At 40.5% G+C, this 24,035-nt stretch overlaps 2 protein-coding genes across 2 annotated transcripts in view; both read right to left on the bottom strand.

Annotated features, from left to right (window-relative positions):
• Positions 1–280: 280 nt before the first annotated feature.
• Positions 281–24,035, bottom strand: part of LOC108798606 (importin-11-like) — a 71,013-nt gene continuing 47,258 nt past the window's right edge. Inside the window, exons 6-7 of the mRNA XM_018570364.1 lie at positions 3,071–3,166; positions 281–293 (exon numbers count right to left, since the gene is read on the bottom strand). Of these exons, the coding sequence (XP_018425866.1) occupies positions 281–293; positions 3,071–3,166 (109 nt within the window). The remainder of the gene's footprint in view (positions 294–3,070; positions 3,167–24,035) is intronic.
• LRRC70 (leucine rich repeat containing 70) lies at positions 21,585–23,465 on the bottom strand. The gene has a single exon (XM_018570365.1). The coding sequence runs from the start codon at positions 23,457–23,459 to the stop codon at positions 21,585–21,587; it is 1,875 nt and encodes a 624-aa protein (XP_018425867.1). The 5' UTR covers positions 23,460–23,465.

Below are 24,035 nucleotides of genomic sequence, written 5' to 3'. Positions count from 1 at the left end.
GAAAAAAAGGCCTCAGTCATGAAGGGGTTAAATGGCTTGTCCTCTCAAATAATACTTGTAACAATCAGTATCTGTTAGCATAATCTACTTATCTACTAAATATTCCCATTCCAATTGCAAAAGAGAAAAAGTTCCCATTTTTACTCAGATGCAGACATGTCTATATTTGTGTATAGGATTACATGGTACTAGTTGAGACATTTGCAACCAGAAAAAATTATCACCAACATGTTTAGCCTAGTCTCCTGAACACATGAAAACACATATCAGTTTGAAAAGATCACCATTCCTTCCTAATGAAAAAGAAAGCTAAAAACATTACTTTAAACACAACTCCAGATTAAAAATAAAAAAAAATACATTGCACAACTCTTTTAAAAATAATAAATGGGGGCGTGGCTTGGCGCATGGAGCGGTGAGACGTGTATCGGCTCGTCTCCCGCTCAGGGGCATATCTTACTGCAGGCAGCAGCGGCTTTCTCCCCCACGATCACCGGCAATGAGCGACCGGAGGAAGAGGAGTAAGAAGCAGGCTAAGAAGGGGCCTGTGCCGCGGGAATTGACCCGATATTTCGCCCGGACGGCGCCCGCGGCCTCTCACGCTGCCTCCACACGTGCAACCAAGATGGCGCCGCCGGAGTTATCTCTTTTGAGTTTTGATACTGATTGTTAAGGAACTGTTAAAAAATACTAATAAAAACTGATTCAACACTAAAAATAATAAATGCAGCTTTCACTGCAATACTTATCTTCTCTTGTCCAGACAATCAGCTTTGTCGTCCAGCATTAGCCTTTTTCTGGCCTTAATCATAGCTATACTTGAAGTTGGGCTTTAACCAGTTGTGGACAATGGACATGCTATGTACACTGAAAAAATCCTCATCAAAGTACCTAAATCATACACAGCATGATATGTCCTTCTAACTTGCTGCCAATCCACCCATCCGCACTTGCCAGCAATTCACAGCTGTCAAAATGACAGCCAAGAGTTCCTGTGTTATAAAGCGGCTAATACAGACTTCCTTTGGTCAAATATGGAGCATCTTGCCCCATAGTCTCCAGCGCCCTTTCATCTGCGTTCATCAGCCTTCTTTCATCTGTGAGGTCATCATGGAAATTCACTGTCACAGGTATTAAAAATTATTATTGCCCCTAAGGTAACAGGATTTTCATTCTCTTTTTTTTCTGGAGAATAAAACTTTAACGATTAAGTAATATTTCAGAAGTATGCTTAGAGAATTAGTATTTTACCTTTCCTATAAGCAGCACAGCAGCATCATATAACATACCTTACAGTAAGGTACATACCAATTTATATAATAATATATGTATATATTAGCAGCACGGCTGCTTGTTCATACTGAATCAGCCTACATTTAGGAGGCTGATTAGAGACTGCACTTCAAGCAGGCAGACCCGGAATGTGTGCCATATATTTGAAGAGTCTGGTTTTATTTTTGGAAGCATGTTTATTACTTGTAGGTTGGCTAGGTAACACTGTCAGATAAAATGCTGCACACGAGCCTCTGATTACATGGTTCACAGAGCCTCTGTACTGAATGTGCACGCATGACTGAGCCTGGGAATTTGTACTGGATACCTGGTCATTCATGATAAAAAGTCATCCTCAATCCTATACATTAGTGTAGTAAATACAACACATTTCCCTTACACTTCTTTTTTTTAATTTCACTGTTCTACCGTTATTAAATAGTTAGTCAGGTTGAAAATAAATATTGCTAGCCGCCCTCCCACCCACAACACAATGTAAGGACCCCCAACAAACAGCATAATACACAGTTTTAAAACATACAAAGGGGAATGTACTTATTCTTCTCAAATCATCTCTGAATTCATGCTGACACTGTCCTTCCTTCTGGAGGGTGGCTACCTTTGTTCCCCATTGTCCCTGTGTGTGTTGTAAAGTAGTCACCGCTCTTCACGGGCGTGTCTGAGCGGACGTCTAAAGACACCCGCTCAGATCTAGAGAGCTCCGGGCCGGCCGTTTTTTTACTACGGCCGGCCCGGAAGTGGTTAAGGGGTTATGGAGCAGTCAGTACAACATGAAAACAGGAAGTACACTCTCTTCATTCTCTCCGAAGATAATATAACATGCCAGCTCCAGAATGCATTGAGTACAGGAAATGTAAAAAAGCATGGACCACATAGTGGCATTAACAATCCTGGCATACGTTTATATCATACAGAAATGTGATATTATTAGCAGATGGTGTTTTCTTCCCCCTTGTTTGAAAGTCTGATCTAAAAAAACAAACCAGACCAAGTAGCATGACCAACCTTTACATGTTTCTACCTGGAAAGTAAAGCCAGGAAAGTTTAAAGAACCCAAAACTTCTCCACTACACCAGTGCACAGCACAGCAGAGAAGCAGAAAACATCTACATATCATCGGTCCCATCACAAATTCTGATAATATAAAGAGTTTATTATTTAATTTAGGCTATTGGGGGTGGGGGCACACCAACTGCGCATTCAGAGCTGCTGGATTTCCAGCATGGGTACAGCCTAATATTATAGCGCCATTTATGTATTTCAAATTGCATACAGGTATGTTGGCCATCATCAGTGCAGTAAGCTTCATCTTTTCATGGGAACGCCATTACAAAATAACAAACTATTTTGTAATAATCTCATCTCCTATCTGAAAACAACCAGCTTTCCAATCTCAGGCATTATCTAAGTTTCTAGTATTTTTCTAATGTTTTTCTTTGCCGAAATCAAGTATTTACTTGTTACTGTCTTATTATATAACCAAAGGGGGCCCTTTTTTTTACCATTTGTATGTCATTTGTTTTCCGAATACATGTTTATGTACTTGTTCGTTAGTGGGTATATATGAAACCTCCTTTCTCTTAAACTGTGGAGATTGATGCAAATTTTGAAGGTGCTAACCACAAATTACATATTATAATTAGTAAATTTTGTAAACCTGTAAATTTCAGGTTTAAGATATATTTTTTGTTTCCTATAAAGTATTTTCTTCATTTGCATCACCATCAGTACTAAAGATAAAAAAAAAAGATAACATTTAACCTATTTAGTCACTTACTCTTTGAAGGTATTTGTCTCTGGATCCTCTGTCATCACATCGTGTAGACTTTCCACACAAATGTTAATGATTGCACAGAATTTATCTTGAATAACACTGTAAAAAAAAGAAAGAAAATGCTATTTGATGATTACTGTACCAAAGATAGTTTGCAACATTTACAACTGTTTAGGGTAATGCTGCAAAGGGGATTTCTACCTTTCAGTCCTGCAGGTTTCACATAGTTGTGTACAGTACAAGTGGCCAGTAGAGATGAGGCTGGGCTTGGTGCAGCCTAAGCCTGCTCAAAACTCTGATTATCACCCCCTCCTTCTAACCCAATCAGTGTTGGCAGTTGTGGCAGGGGCATGCCCCGGCCCTTTGTGACATATAGCTGGAGAGCACAAAATGCACCTCCCTGCAACTGATTGCGTCCAGAGGAGTGGGTGGTGGTCAGAATTTTGAGCAGGCTTGGGCAACCTCTGGCAAACTGGGTTAGCACCAAACTCAGCCTCATCTCTAGTGTCCAGCAGCTAATTGGTTTATAACTAGCAACAAAATAGCATGTGAGAAAGGCAATTAGCTGCAGGTGTATTAAAGACATTTCAAGGCATCAGTTTTTCTCTTTAGGGCTTGTTCCCACCAGATCCAGGCCAGAACGTTTTTAGTCGAACCAAACACATATAAACAGCAATTCCATTGTGTTCGGTTCCAGAGCTTTAAAAAAAAAAAAAAGAACAGCATGCTGCATTATTTCTGGTCTGGAACACCCCTAAAACCCAAGCAACACCAATTGAGAACAAGATAAGAACACACTGTAATGCATCAAAAACGCGCATGACAGCACTTGCAGAAACGCATCCACTCTGGCCTGGAGGTGGTGTGAACAAGCCCTAATCAGAAACTTCATAAATGAGGCCTAAGGTGTCTGTATATGTGGTCCTATTGTAATCTACAAAAGTACCATTGTTAGCAAAGCTTACCAAAATGTTGCCTCCTCTGTATATAATAGGCACTGAGGAGATGAGGCTTTGGCTTAAACTACACCTAAAGCACAAGGACAGTTTTGAACCAATATTTTCAGTGGTACTATTCTCATTAAGACTGCATATTTTATATTATTTATAGGAAACCTAGAATAAGAGAAATAAGAAACCTGTCAATTCTGACCTTTCCTTCTGAAAATGTTTCCACGCTGTTATGCTGGCTCTACTGTTTCAATACTTCTATCCGATGGGCTGGATCAAGTAGGTAGATAATTAATTTTCTATCCTTCTGACCAAGGGAAGCCTCGGCTATATTGGCTTTGCTATTTAGCCTTTTTTGTTACACTTCATTTGGCAAACATCACAAAAATGGCAGAAAGACAAACTTACTAATGAGTACGCCTGCTAAATTTTAAGAAGTTTTAAGGCGTAAGGAAGGATCTATTATCCCACCAGAGAGATTTCCCTCACTTCCTATGTGATCAATGGAACAGGAAGTGAAACAGACACAGACCCCCAAGCAAAGAAAAAACATTTTGCAGCAGTTGTAACCCTACTGCACACTGCTAAAATAAAGTGAATTCCCTTCCCTTTATATACCAATGAAAGGTTTAACGGAGTCCTCAATCTCTTTTTCTATTTTAAAAGGGAAATATCAGCGGTCTGTTTAGACCCCTACTATTTCCCCGAAGCCCCTAAAAGTAAAAAATACAAATATTTAATAAAAAAGTAATAAATACATAAAAAATTAAATATAAAAAAATTGAAAGGTTATTAAAAAATAAAATGTTAAAACAAATTGAAAAAGTTAGAACAAAAACACATTTTCGGTTTCGCTCCGACATGTTTTTCATTTCGGTTTTGAAATTTTAATTTTGGTGCACCTTTAATAAACAGTCTTCTTCTGGAGGGACACTTCAAAATGTACACTTAATGTATAAATGTATGTAAAGATGTATACTTAATACATTATAGCTTTCCTTTATATAGACACATTTATTCATCAGAAAAGTGTAAAGGGCCCTTAGAAGACCTTTTCTATGGTCACAGAGCATACTGGGAAAAGTCTGCGAGCAAATCTGGAGACATTACTTACTTCACTCACTGACAAATGGACAGTGACAGATATGCCACAGGTAATGGCGTGAATAAGCTCATAAAAAGCATCCTCATTTTATTTCTGGCTCACAGCTCAGCTCTCTGATATTCAGCTAGCTACATTCCAGGTAAACAGCTAAATGCACAGATTAAATACATATAAGGGAACTGTTTTATCTGTCAAAGGATGTGTATTCCTCTCCATCCAGTTTTGAGATTTACACATCCCTGCCAGACAGCACCTCCAGGTGGATAACACCAGTTTCTGTGTAACAGTTATAGATTGTAGAAGGAATACAATAGTTTCCACTCTATGCCCAGCCTTCTGATTGGACAGTAAAGGAAAAAGGAGGAAACTGATGATGTCCACTCTAATCTTCCATGCTACCAGCTCCAACCTAACTCCTAGTCCTACTTTCTCCCACTCAAAGTGTAAGAGCCGGGTAACAGATACAATTGAAGTATGTACACTAGTTGCATTTATTATAAATACCTAGCTGCAGAAATGTGTCTCTTTAACATCTGCCCAGAGTTCAGCTTTAAGAAAACAAAACTGTACTGGCTTCCAGATTCCCAGAGAGAATATCTGAACTAGAAGAGGGTGAGTACTGAAACACCGCATGGTGTACAACACGCAGCATACTTTGACAACTCAATGCACTGCTTGTACAAAGACTGGGGCATTAAAAAGGACTATAAGGGTGCATTCTAGGAAAATAATAGGAAAAACCCAAGTGTAGAAATGTTAAGCTCGTTAAATGTCTATTGAATGTCCATTAAATCATTACAAATTAATGAGATTATGGTGATTTTACTTGAGGGGAAAATGCTACTAATGTAAAAATCTATGAAATACCAATTACTGTATTCAATTAAAATTAATGCTGACAAGATTTTAATAGCTACTTCAGATGGATTTATGAATTTATACCCTTTGGAAATTCAACTTCCTTCTCCCAAAACACACATTGTACTTGTTGGAATATAGAAAACCTTGTGCAGCATAAGGGGAGATATCCAAGGGTTTTCAGGGATTGCCTTCACAAAACAGAAAGCTAATTCTACATAACTGATATTGTGGAAAAAAAAAAAAGAGAAACAATTGCTGACAAATATAAAGAGCCGGTGCCTAGAGGTACAGTATTTACTCATACATGCATCAGCTTTCAGAGCCCCACTCTGCCTGAGAGCACAGCCATTCTGAGTGTGCAAATCTGTGCTGGCCATACACACCTGAGAGCTGAACGAATTAAATCTAACAGATTTATCCATCCACGCTAAACAGCGTGGATGAACAAACCTCCACTGGTAGAATATTATATTCTGACTGCAGAACAGTGACTGCAGCTGATTGGAGTTCGGCCAACAATTTTCCACCTGACTCCTTTAAAAAAAAGTTGATTGCAAAATTTAATTTTGTTGAGCACAGTGCTGCTGGCAGGGCCACCTACAGCTCAAATTTCATCCAACTCAGTAGGAGGGGGCAGACCTCGGGCAGAACTCAGTATCACTAACGTATTTTCAATAAATTGATTCAGCATGGAACAGAGTGCAGTCGGATTCTTCCATTAATATATGGCCAACTTTATTGTTCAAGTACAAGCTGTGCCCACAGACAACCATCTCTCAAAAAAGATTTTATTTCCATGTATTTACATAAATCATTTTAATCCCTACACTTCTGGGCTATTCACTTCACGGCTGCACATTTTTTACCTGCATCACACATGGAAGCAACGATGTGCATCTTACACCACATTATTGGGTATGCAACACATGCAAGTCAACGAATGCAGTAATATGAATTGTAATATGTGCTAATGCAGGTAAAAATACTGGGCAGAAAAAGCTATAAATAATATATAAATCAGCTATAAACTATAAAGCTATAAACAATATATAAATCAGTGAGTAAAATGGCATGGTTTATAACCTCTGGCTCTATTGCTGTCCATAGTTTTCTAATGCTATATTTTTGATTTACTGTCAAATTTGAAAAAGAATCAAATAAAAATTACATTATTTTGGATCTACCACTGGGCAATCGAGTTGAAAAAACCCTGACTGAGCACAATGGAAAATCTGAACTCTGTTTATCAGACAGCTTGATGGCGTTTCTGGTGTTGACTGATTTCTAATCGAGCACAATTATTTTTCTCAAAGGTGACATTGCAAAGGGAAAGATTGTGGAGGGGAGATGCAGTATGTTTCTCCTCATTTTTGTCCTATGTGAGAGATTGAGATTGGGATCCAGGCCAGCTTTTGTTTTTTTTTGTTACATCATGATCCAAGCCAGGTTTTTGTTCCCACTGGCCTCTCAGGTCTGACACAGGTGAAAAGAGTAGAAGCTTGGAGCAGAGATGGCTGATCTTGGGCATGGGGGACTTACTAGTGTGAAGTCATACAGACTGTGAGCAAAGGTTGCTAAAAAATGCGATTTCTGGAATTGGCTGGGGCTAGCTCTCCAATTGTTAGTGATGAAAGACTATAAGGGCAACACTTTTCTGGCAGTATAGTTCCTTTAAATAGTCCTGCGCCTAATTCATGCCACAGCTTCGCTAAGAGTTCCAACACATGCAACAGATTTAAGTAGTTCTTATTTGCCAGTTTCGCAATATGTCGCTATATACAAACTGCCAGTTTGTAAAAAACTAAACTGGGGGTATTAAGAGCAACTCTGAGTTGGTGTAAAGGGGCAGGCATGCAAACATGCCCTATACTATGCAGTTGGGCCACTGTGTAGTAAAGAGCAAGGCATGTTTGCACTTGCAAGCTGTCATAAGGGTGACAGTTCCCCACTCAGGGCTAGCTGATTTCTAGGCCATGTTTGATCAATGATGTTAGCCAGCATCCCTGCCTCGTTGTTTACATTCAGCTGTTGGCCAGGGAACCTCCTAGTCAACAACTGAATGGTGGGGTCGGGTATATATTATTGGTTGCTACAATGCTGTCGGCTGCAAAGTCAACAGTGTCTTTGCAACTGATGATGTGGAGCAAGATTGACAGTGGGCAAAGTTTGATAGGAAACTAAGAGGCTAGTTCCCCATCAGATGAAGCAAATGTCATCAATTTATAACTAGTTCCCCATCATGTCTGCCTTCTGTGTGATTGACAGAAGACACCAGTGGGCAGATTTCATAGCAGCTACACAGCATTCTATTGAATCCACCCACTGCCATCTGTAGTCCCATGTTAAGTGTACCTGTTAGGGAACTGGTCCCTCAGAATCCCTGTCAGGCTCCGCTCCACCCAACAACAAAACTCAACCGCTGTGCCTGCTTGGGTGACAGGTGCAGAGGGCAGACAGGGAGCTAAGGCTGATCCTGTGATTTTATCCATCTCAGCGTTACTGAGCTACACTGAGAGGATGGAGTGTCTGGTATGGACACTCTGACCTTAGGCCTGGTTCCCATCTGAGTGTTCTCGGGCTGCGCTTCCCAGGAATGTGCATTTGTGCGCAATAGCGCACCCTGTGTGCCACGCAGCCAGATTGATTTCAGTGGGGTCTGTCAGGATGCCAGGGGCGTCACCTCCCCACAAGTTCATAGGGTACGGCATAGGGTACAGACCTCCCTTCAGCCTGGCAGACCCATGGGCGCTCCGGCGGCCACTACGTGTGCGCGAGCTGCGCGCCGGGTGCGCGCGCAGTACACAGGCTGTGCGCGCATCCCGGGGCCGTGCGCGCAACGCACATGCGCCTGTTTGAGCTTAAGTTGTGGCCTTGCTGGGGGAGGTTCCCACGCCCACACACACACGCCTTCCGCCTACCATTTGCCCTCGGGAAGGGAAGCCTCCTGGTCGCCTCGGAGAACAGGGGGCGGACCCACACCCCCTGGCTATAAAAACCTGGCCAGAGCCCTGGCTCAGTGCTGAGTTATTCCACCTCATGGTGTGACATACGGAGCTCTCCTCCTATGTGCCTTGCTGCCTATTACCTGAACCCTCTGCTGACTTCCCGTGTACCGACCCTGGACCGACTATCGCCTCTTACCCTTGCTGCCTGCCTCTACCTCAGATTGCGCTCGACTACCCCTTTGGATTGCCCTTTTGTTACCTTGCCTCTGGACTTTTTAGGCTGCTTCCTGCCAGCGGGTTTCCTCCGTGCTGCTTGACCACGGACGCACCTGACAGTGTCATATCCGCGCAGCAGATGCGGCAAAAAGGCTCTTGCACCTTTTTGTGCGATGAGCAAGCCACAAATTTTTCTGCTGCATTTGGACACGTGAAAACACGGTGGAAAACCGCGCAATTTGTGGGCCGCGATTGGGGTGCCATTAGAAATGAACGGCACCGCAAGCGCGTTTCGCGTTTGTACGCGGTTCCGCGAGTACCGCACGTTCTCAGAACGCTCAGATGTGAACCAGGCCTTAGTGTCCGCCTACATGTAATAAATGAATGTACCTGTTTCCAACAGGTACATGAATTTGTTGCAAACAGCGTAATTAAAGAGTGCCTACAACACTATGAATTCCAGAGAATGTGTTTAGTTAGTGACTGACTGGCTAGGATTTATTTTCTGTTTGTGTATTATTTGCAATCTTTTAGGCAAAAGTAATGCTGGCAGTGTGTCAGTTTTAACAATACTGCTGTCTGAAGTTTGCTTGTGCTCCTCCTAAAACTTGAGTGTGTCTTACCCCAAGAAAGATGATCCCACATAGAGGTCAACCTCACACAATCTATTAACTTTGTTTCAGTATGCAAAATTGATGCAAGTGTGCTGCTCACTAAATGTTTTGTAATAGTAGGTTACCTTATTTTTTTCATATTGGCAATCAAAAGCTGTTGTATTTGCAGAAAAACGTTTGGATATAAAAATTGTCATACATATGGTCTGCATTAGACTAGGTATACAAGTTAGTGGGTAGCGCTTCTGTGGTAGCGCTTTTGCCTTGCAGCACTCAGGGTCACTGGGTTAAATCCCGGCCAGGTCACTATCTGCAAGGAGTTTCCATGTTCTCCCTGTGCTTGCGTAGGTTTCCTCCGGGTACTCTGCTTTCCTCCCACACTGCATAGACATGCTGGAAGGTTAGTTGCCTCCTGTCTCAATTGGCCCTATATACATGTGAGTAAGGGACCTTAGACTGTAAGCTCCTTGAGGGCAGGGACTGATGTGAATGCGCTACTATGTAAAGCTCTGTGTAAATTGTTGGCGCTATATAAATACCAATAATAAATAGAAAAAAAATGTTTTCATCTCTTGCTGATTTAAAGTCCAGGGAAGCTTAATGGGAAATTCACTAGTTTTTTTTGTTGTTCTTCAAATACTCACTTGACTCCACTATTCATTCCCCTCACTGAAGCCAATTCTGTGCCCACATCGACTGGTCATCTCTTTCCGATGCCTTCACGCTATGCTGCCTGAAAGCACCCTGCTGTTGGTCAGGCAATATGAAGTGTCCACTTCACTGCTTCCGAGTAACGTGACCACAGATTTAGCTTAGGGTTTGTTTTATTTTAGAAGATAAACCAGTGATTAGTTGGGGGTGGAAGGTGTAATAAAGACCACAGTTCAGCTATAACCATTTTATGGATGTCAGTTCACTTGCAGCACATTGAAATCCATGTGGCTCAAATGGACAGACATACACTTTCTGGTCACAATAATATAATGGTAGTATACAACCAACGCCAGCAAATAAAACATGCCGTTATAAAAGCTGTCTTGGAATCATCTGTTTTCAGATCATGGTATCTGACCAATTACTGTATAAATAAAATTCACGCTGACATTTTATTGAACATATGGGATCAAAGTCTGCAGAGAATCAGCACAAAAATGTATGCTCATAAATAAAAGAAGAAGTAAAATAACTGATGCAAAACCCATAATTTCCTCTTTACAGCTTACAATTCACAGGAGTGTGTGTACTGAGCTAAAGCATGTTCAATCAGACAAAACCAGGAGCCAGCAAAATCTTTAGAAGAACCATGGGACATCAACACATCAACTAACAACAATAAAAGGGCTGTCAAAACTAGTTTTGACATTCTGTGATTCTGCCAACCTTTAATATTTTGCCAGGAAGAATACAAGTTTAAAGGTGACCACCCATACAGGCAGATGTGCCATCATGAGAACAGATTTTGTTTAAAGTGTATTTCCTATCGCACGCTGCCCAGGACATCCAGTTATGTGTGCCGAGCAGGTGTTTTGTTTTTTTCTACAAGGGTTAAAGTTTTTTTTTTTCACCTTAACGGAGCAGCGCTCTGGCCCAGCACAATCTAGGTTGGGAGGTACTTCTGCCCGGCAGCCCTTTGGAGGATCCCCTCTGCTGCAATGGGTCCGGTGGGGAGAAGGTGAGGAAGCGAGTAACAGTGGGTTGGAGGGAGCAGGGTATCGGGGAGGTGGGGCGGGTTTAAGGGTGCACCTCAGTTTTACGGCCCTAGAATTGACAGTGCATCCTCATACGTTTCATGCTTTCGTATAAGGAAGGAGGATAATCAAGTAGATTGTCATGAGGGATAACTAGAATGGGCACCTGCTTTATTCCCTTGGACATGTAGTTTGTTTTTTTAAATGTCCACACCCCTGTAAGGGGAAATCTGTAACTATTGCTTTCTGAAACACAGAAAGCAATAAAAATGCTCCTTTTTTAAAGGAAAGGCTAAAAAAATCCTCTTCAGGTATTAAATGTTGTCTGTGTTACCTCACTTTCTGTCATGGTGGCAAAATTGTTATTGTGACAAGAAATCACCTCAATGAAGGCAATAAAAGTGTGCCAGTGGTTCTAACCCTACTTTGTTTACAAATGGAAAACAAATGATGTTTTGCCTGGATTCCGCTTCAATAAAGGTGGGGAGTGGGTAATAAAAGCGGGATTACTATGGCTTCTGATCTCTTGATTTTTGTGTAATTTTGTTAGATATAAAAATGTTAAAGAAATGAAATGGCATCAGTTTTAATGGCAGGGGGTGCACACCAACCAGACCTGGAGATGCAGAATGAGAGGCAGCTACGTATTAAAAACTGAATTTAAAGGGTTAGTTCTCCTTCCGAGAAAAGTATCTATGCTTTCCTTCTTCTACAGTAGAACAAAATAGCAAAAAAGGGGGAAAAAAAAAGAAAGATAAAGAAAACTTTAAAAATAAATAAATAAATGTGCACTTCTTCATAAAAGAAAAAAATTGTATTTATAATTTTCATTTTTTTGCATTGGAGCAAGTAAAGCATTGCAACTGCAATCATTGGATCATGAATGCAATGCTCTGGCTCCTGACCCTGTCCGTACAAAGGTATGAACAATGAGTAACAGGAACGGGAGGAAGAATGAATGGACTACAAGGGCAGGGACGTCACCCCAATTGTATTCCATTGAGAACTACAGTACAAACCCCTCTGCAGTTTCTTTATCCAGACCCACAGATCCTGTCACAGGATGTGTGAATGGATGGCACAACTATGTAAGTGGAGCTTAGAACAGCCATGCTGATTTTAAAATATCACATCAGCTTGCAGGGAGAAGAACCCCGTGATTCAGGTAAGTGAGGGGAGGTAATGGTTCAGCACTTAAAGGTAAACTTAGACTTTAAGTGCAGAAAACAGAACTCCGAGCAGATCAAATGTTAACCCTTGCAGTTGGGCTACCCCTGCACAGCAAGGGTTATGTGCTCGTTTTGTCTAGGAAGCTAAAATAACAGAGATATACTCACCGAACCACGATCCTGGCTGGCTCCTAGACTGGTCCTGCAGTCTTGCTCCAGCAGTCGAAGGTCCTCAGAGTTATTTCATTCTATACGCCGAGGGGCATTCCATTGCGGGAGTGGAGAACGAGACAGGCGAAGGCGACCGGTCTGAGAGCAAGCTGGGATCATGGTTCGGGTGAGTATCATTTTGTTATTTTAGCACCCCACACAAAATGAGCACTTAACCCTTGCAGTGCGGGGTAATCCCCTCTGCAAGTGTTAAGATTTGATTTACACGGAGTTCTGCTTTAATGTACTGGTGACATTTCCTGAATGTCACATTGGATGTATTATAAATTTGCTTAATATGACCGGCAGGTCAGTCTGAATTCACACTAATACCCTTAGTTGCAGCGGGTCTATGAGGTGCGTTTTTGCCATGGGTAATAACATTTGACATACAATGCCACTATCCAAGACTCTTACATGGCCTTTTTTTGGCTAATGCGTTTTTTATATGTAAACCAGAAACTTTCATTATTGAAAACAATTCCAAACCTCTTCAAACGCGTTAACGAGTGCTAAAACGCACACATAGGATTGGAAAAGCCCTGAATATTTTATAGATATGACACAAAATGATGCCATAGTTAACCTTCAGCAAAGGGAATCTTGCAGCTCTGGACTAATGCAAAGCTGTCGGCAAGGTACAAGAACAGATAAACCAGTAATCTTTTGCCGTTTCCATCAAACAATGTTTCCAAACAAAACATGAAATAGCTGTTAACGATTGGACAGCAAGGAGAAAAAAAGAGAAATCAGAATAGAATTATTAATCAATGTGTAGAAATGACTGCAAGCTATGAAGAAACGTTTCTATACAACAGCAGAAGATTGGGCAAACAATTCTAATCAAATAAGTCCATTACTGGCCTGAAGGCCATAATTACTGTATATTATATCTCGACCCCAGAACAAACATGTAATAAAATTCAACTTAACAGCCTTTGGATGTGGTGATTGCATTAGTCATTTTTTCACTTGGTTTTTCTGTTGTCCTAGGGTAAGTCACTCACTGTGCTGTATCAATGGAGTAGCAACATTGTCACCCTTGGACAGGAAGTGTGTTAGGACTACAGAACACTAACACATCACCACAACACAGAAGGGAGGTGTTCTGCAGTTCACAAAGGTGTACTGTGCAAGGCTGATAACACTATTTAAGATAATACTGTAGAGGACACAGGTCAGCACTGGGTTTTTGCCAAGATCAACTGGTAATTTTTACACTCAAACAGATATAACAAAATGTATAAAAGTAATATTAAAATCAAACGGATTTTACGCTATTTTTAGATGCTCATGAAATCCCTTACAGTGGATGCTGATTCTTGATTTTTAAAGGTTTTAGTTTCCTGCAGAATCAGCCAGTCCGCTGAGCACTGGCCCTGATATCCTGTTTTAGTGACACCTTTTTCAAGCAGAGTGCTATACAGTCACCCTTGTGTGTGCTAGTGAGCTGTGTGTACCCTCAAACACAGCAAATCCAGACACTCCCCTCCCCTTGCTCTTCCAGGCTAGTAGAGGAACAGTTGCTGGAGTCTGTTCTGTCCCTTTTGATCTTGTACTGGACAGAAAGTTCAGGGAAGCGGAGTTGAGAGACTTGCAGGGTTATTCACAAAAGGGTGAAGAGTTTGGAGAAGGCCGGAGAAGTGAACAATCTAGGACAAAATAGCTGATTTGGAAAAATTCTCCAATTCAGCTCACTTCTCCTGCCTTCTCCAAACTATTCACCCTTTTGTGAATAGCCCTGTTAAAAACAGCTGTTCAGAAACATAAAGATTGTAAGTGTTGGGCAAAAATGTAAAGCAATGCTTTGCTGAGCAATGTATAATTGTTTGATCTGGTTTCATTATTGAAAACGGTTTGAGAGTTTAATACTACTTTAAACGATCAAAAGGGAGCAAATGAGAGGCGTTTAAAGTGATACTAATCCTTAAAAATGCTTTCAAGTACCTTAACTATTAACAAAAATGTATCTTATTTGTGTATCACTCGGCTGCAGATCCTCAAATCATCTCTGAATTGGTGCTGACACTGTCCTTCCTTCTGGAGGGCGGCTACGTTTGTTCCCCATGGTCCCTTTGTGTGTTGTAATGAAGTCACCGCTGCAAGCTCACTCTTGTGATGGACTACAGTCTCACGTTTAGTATTTGTATTGAGATTGTAGTCCATCACAGGAACGAGCTTGAAGTGGTGACTACTTTACAACACACACAGGGACCACGGGGAACAAAAGTAGCCACCCTTCAGAAGGAAGGACAGTGTCGGCACCAATTCAGAGATGATTTGAGGATCTACAGCTGAGTGATACACAAATAAGATACATTTTTGTTAATAATATGGCCTAGTTCACATGTGAGCGTTCCGAGAACATGCGTCAATTTGCGTGTTTTTGTGCACGATTGCTAAATCGCTTACAAATGCGGAACGTGCTAGCGGTGCCATTCATTTATAATCTCTTTAAAGGCAGAACTTCACCGATTACAAAAATGTTTTATTTGGTTCCCCCCCCCTCTTACAGAATAAGAAAAGCTTATTTTTAAACAATAGTATCTTTTTTTGCTGCATCACAGCACTTCCTAATTCCTCACCTAGGTGACAATTGGTCACTTCAATCCTTGGATTGCCACATCACATCCCAGGATTCAGCCTGCTGCAATATTTCACACATGGGTCACATGTGCAGGAGATTCCTGCATATGTGCGCTATTTCTGCGGGTCTCTGTAAGGTCCCAGATATCATAGATCAGTGGAATATGTGTGCATATGTGGGAATCTCCTGCATGTGTGCAGATGTGCTACATGTCTTTTGTCTGCTTCGGAATACCTGGCAGAGACTTACGGCACATCTGCACATGCGCAGGAGATTCCCACACACGTGCAAATGTGCCGAATCTGGGTATCTGTAAGATGCCAGGTATCATAAACCAGTGGAATCTGTGGGCATGTGAGGCAATCTCCTGTGCACGTGCAAATGTGGCGCACAACTTTCCTGTTCCTGAATACTTGGCAAAGTCCAGCAGCATATCTGCACTCGCAGAGGAGATTCTAAAATGGCAGCGCGGGAGAGGGTGGGATGAAACTGATGCGGAGGTGACTGCTATGTATTAAAAGAAGCATCATTGAAAATGTATTTTTGCAGACTTGTGCGGTTCATAAAAAGTACACTTTAAGGAGAGATTATGGTAGAATGTGATGTAATATGTGGCCATTTATGATCAGCAGAGACATGACATGAGCAATGGGCACAAATACAGACTAAAACAGAGACTTATTCAACTTGCACACAGGAGTTTCAGGCTTATTAGCACTGATCAGAGCATGATGATGAAGGTTTTTGTGAAGCATTGTCTGAGAAATAAACCATCGTGATCAACATGGCTACGCCATCCCATTATTTTACATATAAACAGCACCTATAGTGGCTCCAAAAAGCGCTTAGCAAGCATCAGCAGACATACAACATACAAAGCTCCTTGTTTTTCTTCATCATGCTTTACAGTAATAGGGGTTAGACATTTATCTCCCGCTGAATGAGCATGGCATGAACCTACAGCTGAGGCATTGACGTACTTGCGTTTGAAGAGCCCGGTCAACCTTTCAAGCAGTGCCGAGCGGGTCTTAGGTTTTCCTAGTTTGCCTTTTAAGATAAATGTCAATCTAGTGACATCTATCACTTTTACGCATCTCAGTTTCTGTTAAGATTTCATGCGAAAGAGATTTTCCTAGAAAGCTATGTCAGTCAGGCTTATACTGAGGAACTAAAACATGTGCCATCTATTTTCACTGGATTCATCTTACATTTGTCAAGACCGGAAAAATCAATGGAAGAGACTCAGCATCACTAGATGTGCATCCTGCTATTCCAAGCACTGTTACAAAACAGGTCCTGGGCATTGCCCCTGGCAACCAGATTTCTCCTGAATAGACTTCTATGGGCAATATACATATTTTACATTGGAATCACACCTACTGCAACCAACACATTATCATTTATACTACAAACCATCAGATTATCACAGAATTAAAAATAGTCTTTGGAGTGCACATTTTCCCCACAGTATACACAGCCGCTAACAGAGTGTATAGATATATGTACTGCAAATGTTCATGTAAAGCTTGCAGTTATGTAGTCATATCACTGGGCAGGTCAGTATTTCTCAACTTATCCCTTCCAAAGTATTGGTAATCATATACATAGCTGCAACAATTCCAGAAGAATTGGGAGGAAACTTTTCTTTTTGCATAAGGTTTGTTTGGTGTGCCGCCTAACATGCCAGCTGGCTTCCTGATTGGAAAGGAAGCTGGCTCCATGCTCCCTCTGCACTCTCCCTCCGGTATCGGTGCATCTCTAGTATGTATGTTTATTAAATTGCACTTGTAGTTTAGTTGTTAACACAATATTGTGAGCAGAAAGAGCCTCTCCTGCTGCCTGCACCACCGATCTTTGCAGTAGTGAAGAAAAACTGCTAGCTAAAGATCCTGTAGAATCAGACAGGAATGTTGGGGGAGGCAAAATCTGTAATTTTACTCTAAAATTGTGTTTGCTGAAACCAGACACCCATCCCTAATTAGGATTACTAAACCTGAACAAGTCATGTACATGGAGTTCTGAACATGCAAAGATCCCATCCACGGTGATAAATGTGGAATTGTTACCTCTACAGCGACCATGCTTTCTTTTCACCGTGTCTTGTGCTCAATACCTAGTGTACTATGCTAATACCTGTCTCTAATAAACCCCTTTTGCAACCACTGCAGAAAAGATTCTCAGTATTATGGTTCATGTTCCCAGGCATCATATGGAAGGAAGTTAAGTTCTAGAAGCTTTTGTGTTTTTAGATTTGTTTTTGAATTGGTCATACTAGCCTATAATCTGATTCTGAGTTGGTTATAACTAGCTTATAATCTGATTCTGAGTTGGTTATAACTAGTTTATGACCTGCTTCTGAGTTGCTTTTGCAATACCTTGTGACTTGTTTGGGGAAGAAAAATAGTTCAGATGCAAATACCCATTGTACGAAAGTGCTGATTAAAAGAAAAATCTTTTAACTAGCAAAAATTATTTCGGGACAAGGCTGTCAACAAGGCATCAAAACATGTCTGCGCTTTATGCAGAAACCATAACTGTTGCCCATGTTTGTTGTGACTTTCTATTTTTGTCAATGCATTACAATTTCCCTGTCTGACTAGAAGAGGCCTCTAGCTTTTAATTTTGGACTTATTGTCTAATGCACTCCTTAAAGGGTTTCTAAAGCCTCCGTTTTTGTTTTTTTTTTCATATATCTACGGCTAGCAAGCATTAGATATATGCAAAAAGTTAAAACAACAAAAACGATTTAACAGCGGTTTAAACTTACCCAGTCTTCGCCGTGTGCTCCCGTCAGAAAATCTGAAACTGCTCGGGTGACCGCAAAGCATCTCGTGGCGGGCGCATGCGCAGTTCGGATTTTCGGCCGGCAGACGAGGAGAGACACAAGATAAGTCTATAGACGCGTGCACCCGCACGCAGATACCGTTGGACAGGGAGTACCAGCAAGGACAGAGGAGTCAGCGCTGGATCGGAGAGCCGCCGCACCGCTGGAGGGACAGATGAAAACATCAGGAAAGAAGATCGGATTAAGAGACATAATTTAAGGTAAGTGCTAACATTAACATTGGGGGAAGGGAAAATGTTTTTGACTTTAATGTCACTTTAGGTTGGTTTGCCCACATTGAAGAATTAATTGTGCCCCTCACTAACTCCAAAGTCATTGCTATACGATTGAAAGAACAATCGGTAGGCAGTATTAGTTCATTATTAATTTGTTCATGCCATTAGCATTGACATTTTTCAGCAACTGATCAACACCTGTCACAGTTGTTTTCTATGTGCCCTGTTTACACTACAACCTGGGTGTGATATGCAATGCACAACATGCTGCATTTTTCTGCAGCTCATTGTATGGTACCACAGGCTGCTGCACAGAGGCCTGAATGAAGTGCACACCCCAAAAACAAAGTTAAAAATAAAAGCACATCACACTGCCGCCTCCCCACCACCCACAATGTTTTACTGTGCAGGCAAAGTATAGGTAACGGGATTGTCTAAAGCAGACATCAGGGTAGTAAAAACATTCAGTATTGGCACTGCCAGTGGGAGGCTGTTGACTAGCAATTCTAAGAAGCTAGAGGCGGGATGGCGGCACAAAGTATGCAGAAGTGCAGGATCTGAAATATGCAGAGTTCAGACATTGTGTAGCACTTCAGATATCAGGACTTGTTAGAGCATTGACACAATGAAGTGCAAATTCACAGGACTGAGTAAAATGTTGTCATTGCATTGAAGAAGTACATACTATAAGCATCTTCAATACGTTTACAAATTCCTAGATCATTATGGCTATTAGGAGCGGGATGAAAATTGAATATAGAAATACAAATTTATTTTTAGTTTTTGGTCATACATAACCTTCAACATTTTTAACATCTTTTATCAGATTTTAGTGTTTTAGATAAGGTCTCCTTTAACTGTGTATTAAGGTTTTGGCCAGCATGGTCCTTGTAATATTATGAAGCTAATATGACCCTCCTAATGCAGTTACATGCATCACAGCAACTGACAAATTTGTGCTACAGACCACAGCCTCTTCTGATGAGACGACACAGGCAAGTCTGGATTCTATAATAATGGAAACTTTTAAATTATTTTTCCACACTCTTGAATCAAGCATCTCACAATCACATTTCAGCACTCCACATCACACAAAATACAACAAACACATTTACTGTGCCCTGAACACAACTGCATTTTTACCTTCCATTCCACTATAGCAAAGAATATAAAGACAACCATGCTACAAGTACAAAAAATGTATTCGTATTAGTTCTGCAACTTATTTTTGCGATGAATCAGATAAAAAACGTAAATACCATCCTTTGCTTAAAATAAAATACACACATGCAGTTTTACAAACAAAGTTTACTTCAGAATAAAACTGCATGCACAATCTTTTGCAAACGCACTGCACCGGAATGCACGGCATTGCAGTACTGTGCGTCCCAGTGCGGGCGATCACACTGTGGGTGGGAGGCGCATTTGGTGTGCCATTGAAATGAATGGCACTGCAATGCACCTTCCAGAGCAGAAATTGTCAGGCCAAAACTGACTTTTTTACCCACCTTTTATAAAAAAATTTTTTTATAATTGTATTGTGTAAGCACATGGTGCTTGAATAGCTTCAGCCAGGGAATGACAGCTGCCAGTGGCAAGATTCCACAGACGGCAGATGACTGTAAATACAGCAGGTAGTGGGCTGGTGCAATAGCCAGCATGCAATTGGCAGTTCCAAATTGCAATAGCCAATAACAGGATGGCTATTGCACCCGCCCACTGCTTGCTGTGCCCACTTCTCCTGCCTTCTCCAAACTCTGCACCCTTTTGTGAATAGACCCCTATATGTCAATCTGTAAAAAGAGAGCCATTGTTTTTTGGCGAGTCATAGTCTGCTGGGGAGAGGTGTTTGAGTACTGGAGCAGTTTGATTCACAGTGGATAGTTTATTTAGAACTGTCACATAAGCACTGAGAGACTGAACCTTTTTGAAGAGTTTATTTAGAATTGCTGCAGGATGGAATAATCTTCATCAATTATACACCTTGTCACATGGACTTTCACAGTGGTGTTTATTTTATGTAACACATGATTTTTGTCCGCAACGCCTTTCTTATTATTATATTGTTACATATTTTGGGTATATTGAATTGATAAATAAAAGGCGGACATGGGCTTTACTGATTCCCCGTGCTATCCCCATATCTCCCCCCTCCCCCCCCAAAAAAAAAAGTTTTGCATGGAGTTGGTTCTAAGCAGAGGCCTATACTGTGAAGAGACATATTAAGTGTATAATATCTGTTTGAAAACTGTGACTATACAAGATGAAGTCTGGTTTTCCTTACAACCACCTGCATTTGGCCACACCACTCCACTAAGGCTCACCATATGCTGCCTCCAGTGGTTTACCAGGTTATCCCCAATCTTTTAGAAGTCTAGCAACATTACTGTTACAACCACAGAGTCAATAAGATGCATTCACCTTAACTACTTCACCCTAATTACAGTAAACTCCTGGTTATCCGGCATCCACAGGGATTGGTAGATTCCGGATAAATGTAGTTTCTGGCTGCTTGAGAAAAAAATCTCAGATAAAAGGTTGAACTGAATTTAATTTTCATCTAAGTACAGGAATTTTTTATTATGAATATATATTTCATTCCCGCTCCATATGCCCTGAATTTTCTGGAGAGAAAAGCTCTGCAATAATCTTTGTGAATTGACCCCTATGTATATAACATTACTAACACCAGTAACCTGTAATATTTAAAACATATGCAACTTTGCCTCCTTTCTTTCAGATTACTGAACAGTAAATCAGCCGTGTTGGAAATAAAACACACCACTCTATAAAAGCTTAATTTTCATATATGTTTTCTCCCACATTCTTTTACAAATAAATGCATTAATTGTATTTAATAAATATGTAAAAGAGATGAACAAATTCCTAAATTTTGGAATAAAATAACACAGTACGGTAAAATAATGGAATATACAATACAATTTATTTTATTATGTGTTTTGTTTGTTCTGAAATGATTTGATGTTATTTAAATAGAAACAAAGCAGATTCCAAAAAAAACCAAACTCAATTAAGAGAATGAAAACCATCACAAATAACAAAACAAAATAAATGATACTCCAATGTTTCCATTCAGCCATCTCAACAGTTTCTAGAGAGCGGAGTGTTCAAACAAGATGACTTGTGTCTGAGCATCTGGAGGGGACTGCTTGAGTGGTCTTATCAAGTCAATTCCAGGACCTTGCAAAGGGTTAAGAGGTGCAATTCGTAAAGGGTCAGTCACCTGATACCTTCCGGACTGATAGCAACTATAATATTCCAGCACACTGTCTCCCTGGTTTTCAGGAATTCTGAGATTTCTCTTCATCTGAATCAGTTTAAATGTTAGAACTGCAACAGCCACACAAGAAAGAATGAAAAATAAGAGTAAAACATGAAAAGATTGTTTTAGACTTTGTGCTTTCTGTTGGCATATCACAGTAGGTTTAAGTGACACTGTAACTATGTCTGGTGGTAGGGAATTTTCTCTGTCTTTGGTTAAATTTACTGGTGGAAAAGGCAGGATATCTTCAGGTGACTGTTCATCAGTGCTCTGTGTTGTGTTACTCTGAGTATCATTGCTATTGAATGCAGGAAATGCTGATCCAGCAGATAACATTAAATCCGTACTTTGAGAACTAAAGAGTGGCTTATATGTGGCACTTTTCATATGGCTGTGCATGGCTTCAGTTGTAGCCAGATATAACCGAGAATCCTTTTTGGGTGAGGCATTTGTAGTGGTAAACACACAGTTCTTAAACTCAGCAACTTTGACATTACCCAGTGGTCGCTTCTGCAGCTGTGATGGAGTCTCACAATGAATGCTAAATTTATACGATGAAGAAAGCAGAAAACTTCTCAGGCTCAACAAATTGCATCCACAGTGCCAAGGATTATAACTTGCTAAGAAATAGTTTAAAGAGATTAAAGACTGAAGTACTTTAGGCTGCAGAGATGTCAAGTTATTAAACGAAAGATTGAGAACTTTTAGAGATGGCCCCATTTCTTCAAAAGTATCATCAGCAACAGTGGCTATGTCATTATGGTCCAGCTGCAGGTTTACCAAGTGATTCAGGTGAGTGAAAGATTTCGAGTCGAGGGCCCATAGCCCATTTCGACTTAAACTTAACAGTTTAAGATTGCCGAGTCCACTAAAAGCTCTGTCACTGATCGCTTGGATATTTGCACTATCTGCAAACAAATACTGCAATGAGTAAAGACCTTGGAAGGCAAAATTGTGTATTGATCCCAACTGGTTATTTGACAGTGAAAGTTTTTTGAGACCTTTCAGTAATCTCAGAGCATTGGAAGGCACTTGAATTAAATTGTTGCTGTCAAGGTATAGAATTTCAAGGTTGTCTAAGTGATGCCATGCCGTGTCAGATATCCGTGAGATATTGTTGTTGGCTAAATTTAGAGTGTGTAGCTTAATCATTCCAAAGAATACATTGCTGTCGAGGACACGGAGTTTATTGTTCTGAAGATACAGATATCGGACTGCTTTCAATTGCTGAAATAACCCTTGAGGAAGAACATCAATATGATTTTGTTGAAGATGCAAATAGTGGAGATTGAAGAGTCCATCAAATAATCCAGCATCTAAGCGTTGAATGTAGTTACCATTGAGATACAAGTAGTACAGTTTTCTTAGCGAAGTGAAGGCTTCAGGGTGAATGTAAAAAATTCCAGAATTGTTCAAATAAATTACAGCAAGCTCTGTATGTTCTGCTAGCTCATTAGGAAGTATATTGGTAAGGTTATTGCCACTTAAATAAAGGAGAGTCACTGTTTTTGGAAAGTTTTTGGGTATAGCAGCTAGGCCCAAGCTGCGGCAATTGACCTGCTTCTCCGTGCAGCTCTGGCAAATAGTGGGACAGCAAAAGACCAGCTTCTGCAGAAGTATCAGAAAGACATAGCCAAACAGAGAGACTTGTTGTGGGGTGAGGATATTTTCTGATCCATGCACGTCCCTTTGTTTGCTGCTCATAATTGCTTTGGCTAGCAAAAAGCAAAACAAACAGTCACAAATAATGTATCTTGCCAAAGTGCACAACTTACAAAAAAATCATTTCACACTCTTTTACCTGTGACAAATATGATTCCGTCCCTATTATATGTTATACTTATTTTTTAAACAGCTTTTAAAAAAAATTTGTTTTAGCTTTCTGTAAAAATCCATACAGTAGTACTACTTGTGGCATTGATATATAATACAGTATATGAAGTAAATATTTTGAGAATCATATGACATGATTTTTCTCTACTAGAAAAAGAATAAAAAATATAATGTTAATATGCATGATATAATGTTACAAAGACCAGAAAAAAAGGAGACTTATGATAAACAGATTAAGCGCTTAATGGGTATTGTATGTGTAACGTCTTCCTTATATTGTGAAGCGCTGCACAAAGTGTTGGCGCTATATAAATCCTGTATAATAATAATAATAATCATAGTAATAATTCCACTTTCCCAGGTGAATTTGGTAAAATGGAATTACCCCCACCAATTTGCCCCTCTTGATCATTGACAGGTAAGAGCAGCGGGGTGGGGGGTGAGGGG

This window comes from Nanorana parkeri, unplaced genomic scaffold (assembly GCF_000935625.1).
Source record: "Nanorana parkeri isolate BGI_ZX_2015 unplaced genomic scaffold, ASM93562v1 scaffold1520, whole genome shotgun sequence".
Taxonomy (NCBI): Eukaryota; Metazoa; Chordata; class Amphibia; order Anura; family Dicroglossidae; genus Nanorana; species Nanorana parkeri.
The sequence above is the reverse complement of the archived record's forward strand: the minus strand, read 5'-3'. Positions and strand labels throughout refer to the sequence as shown.

What these genes read in the sequence shown, in the direction of transcription:
- LRRC70 (XM_018570365.1), bottom strand. Translation starts at nt 23,459, where the DNA reads ATGAGCAGCAAACAAAGGGACGTGCATGGATCAGAAAATATCCTCACC.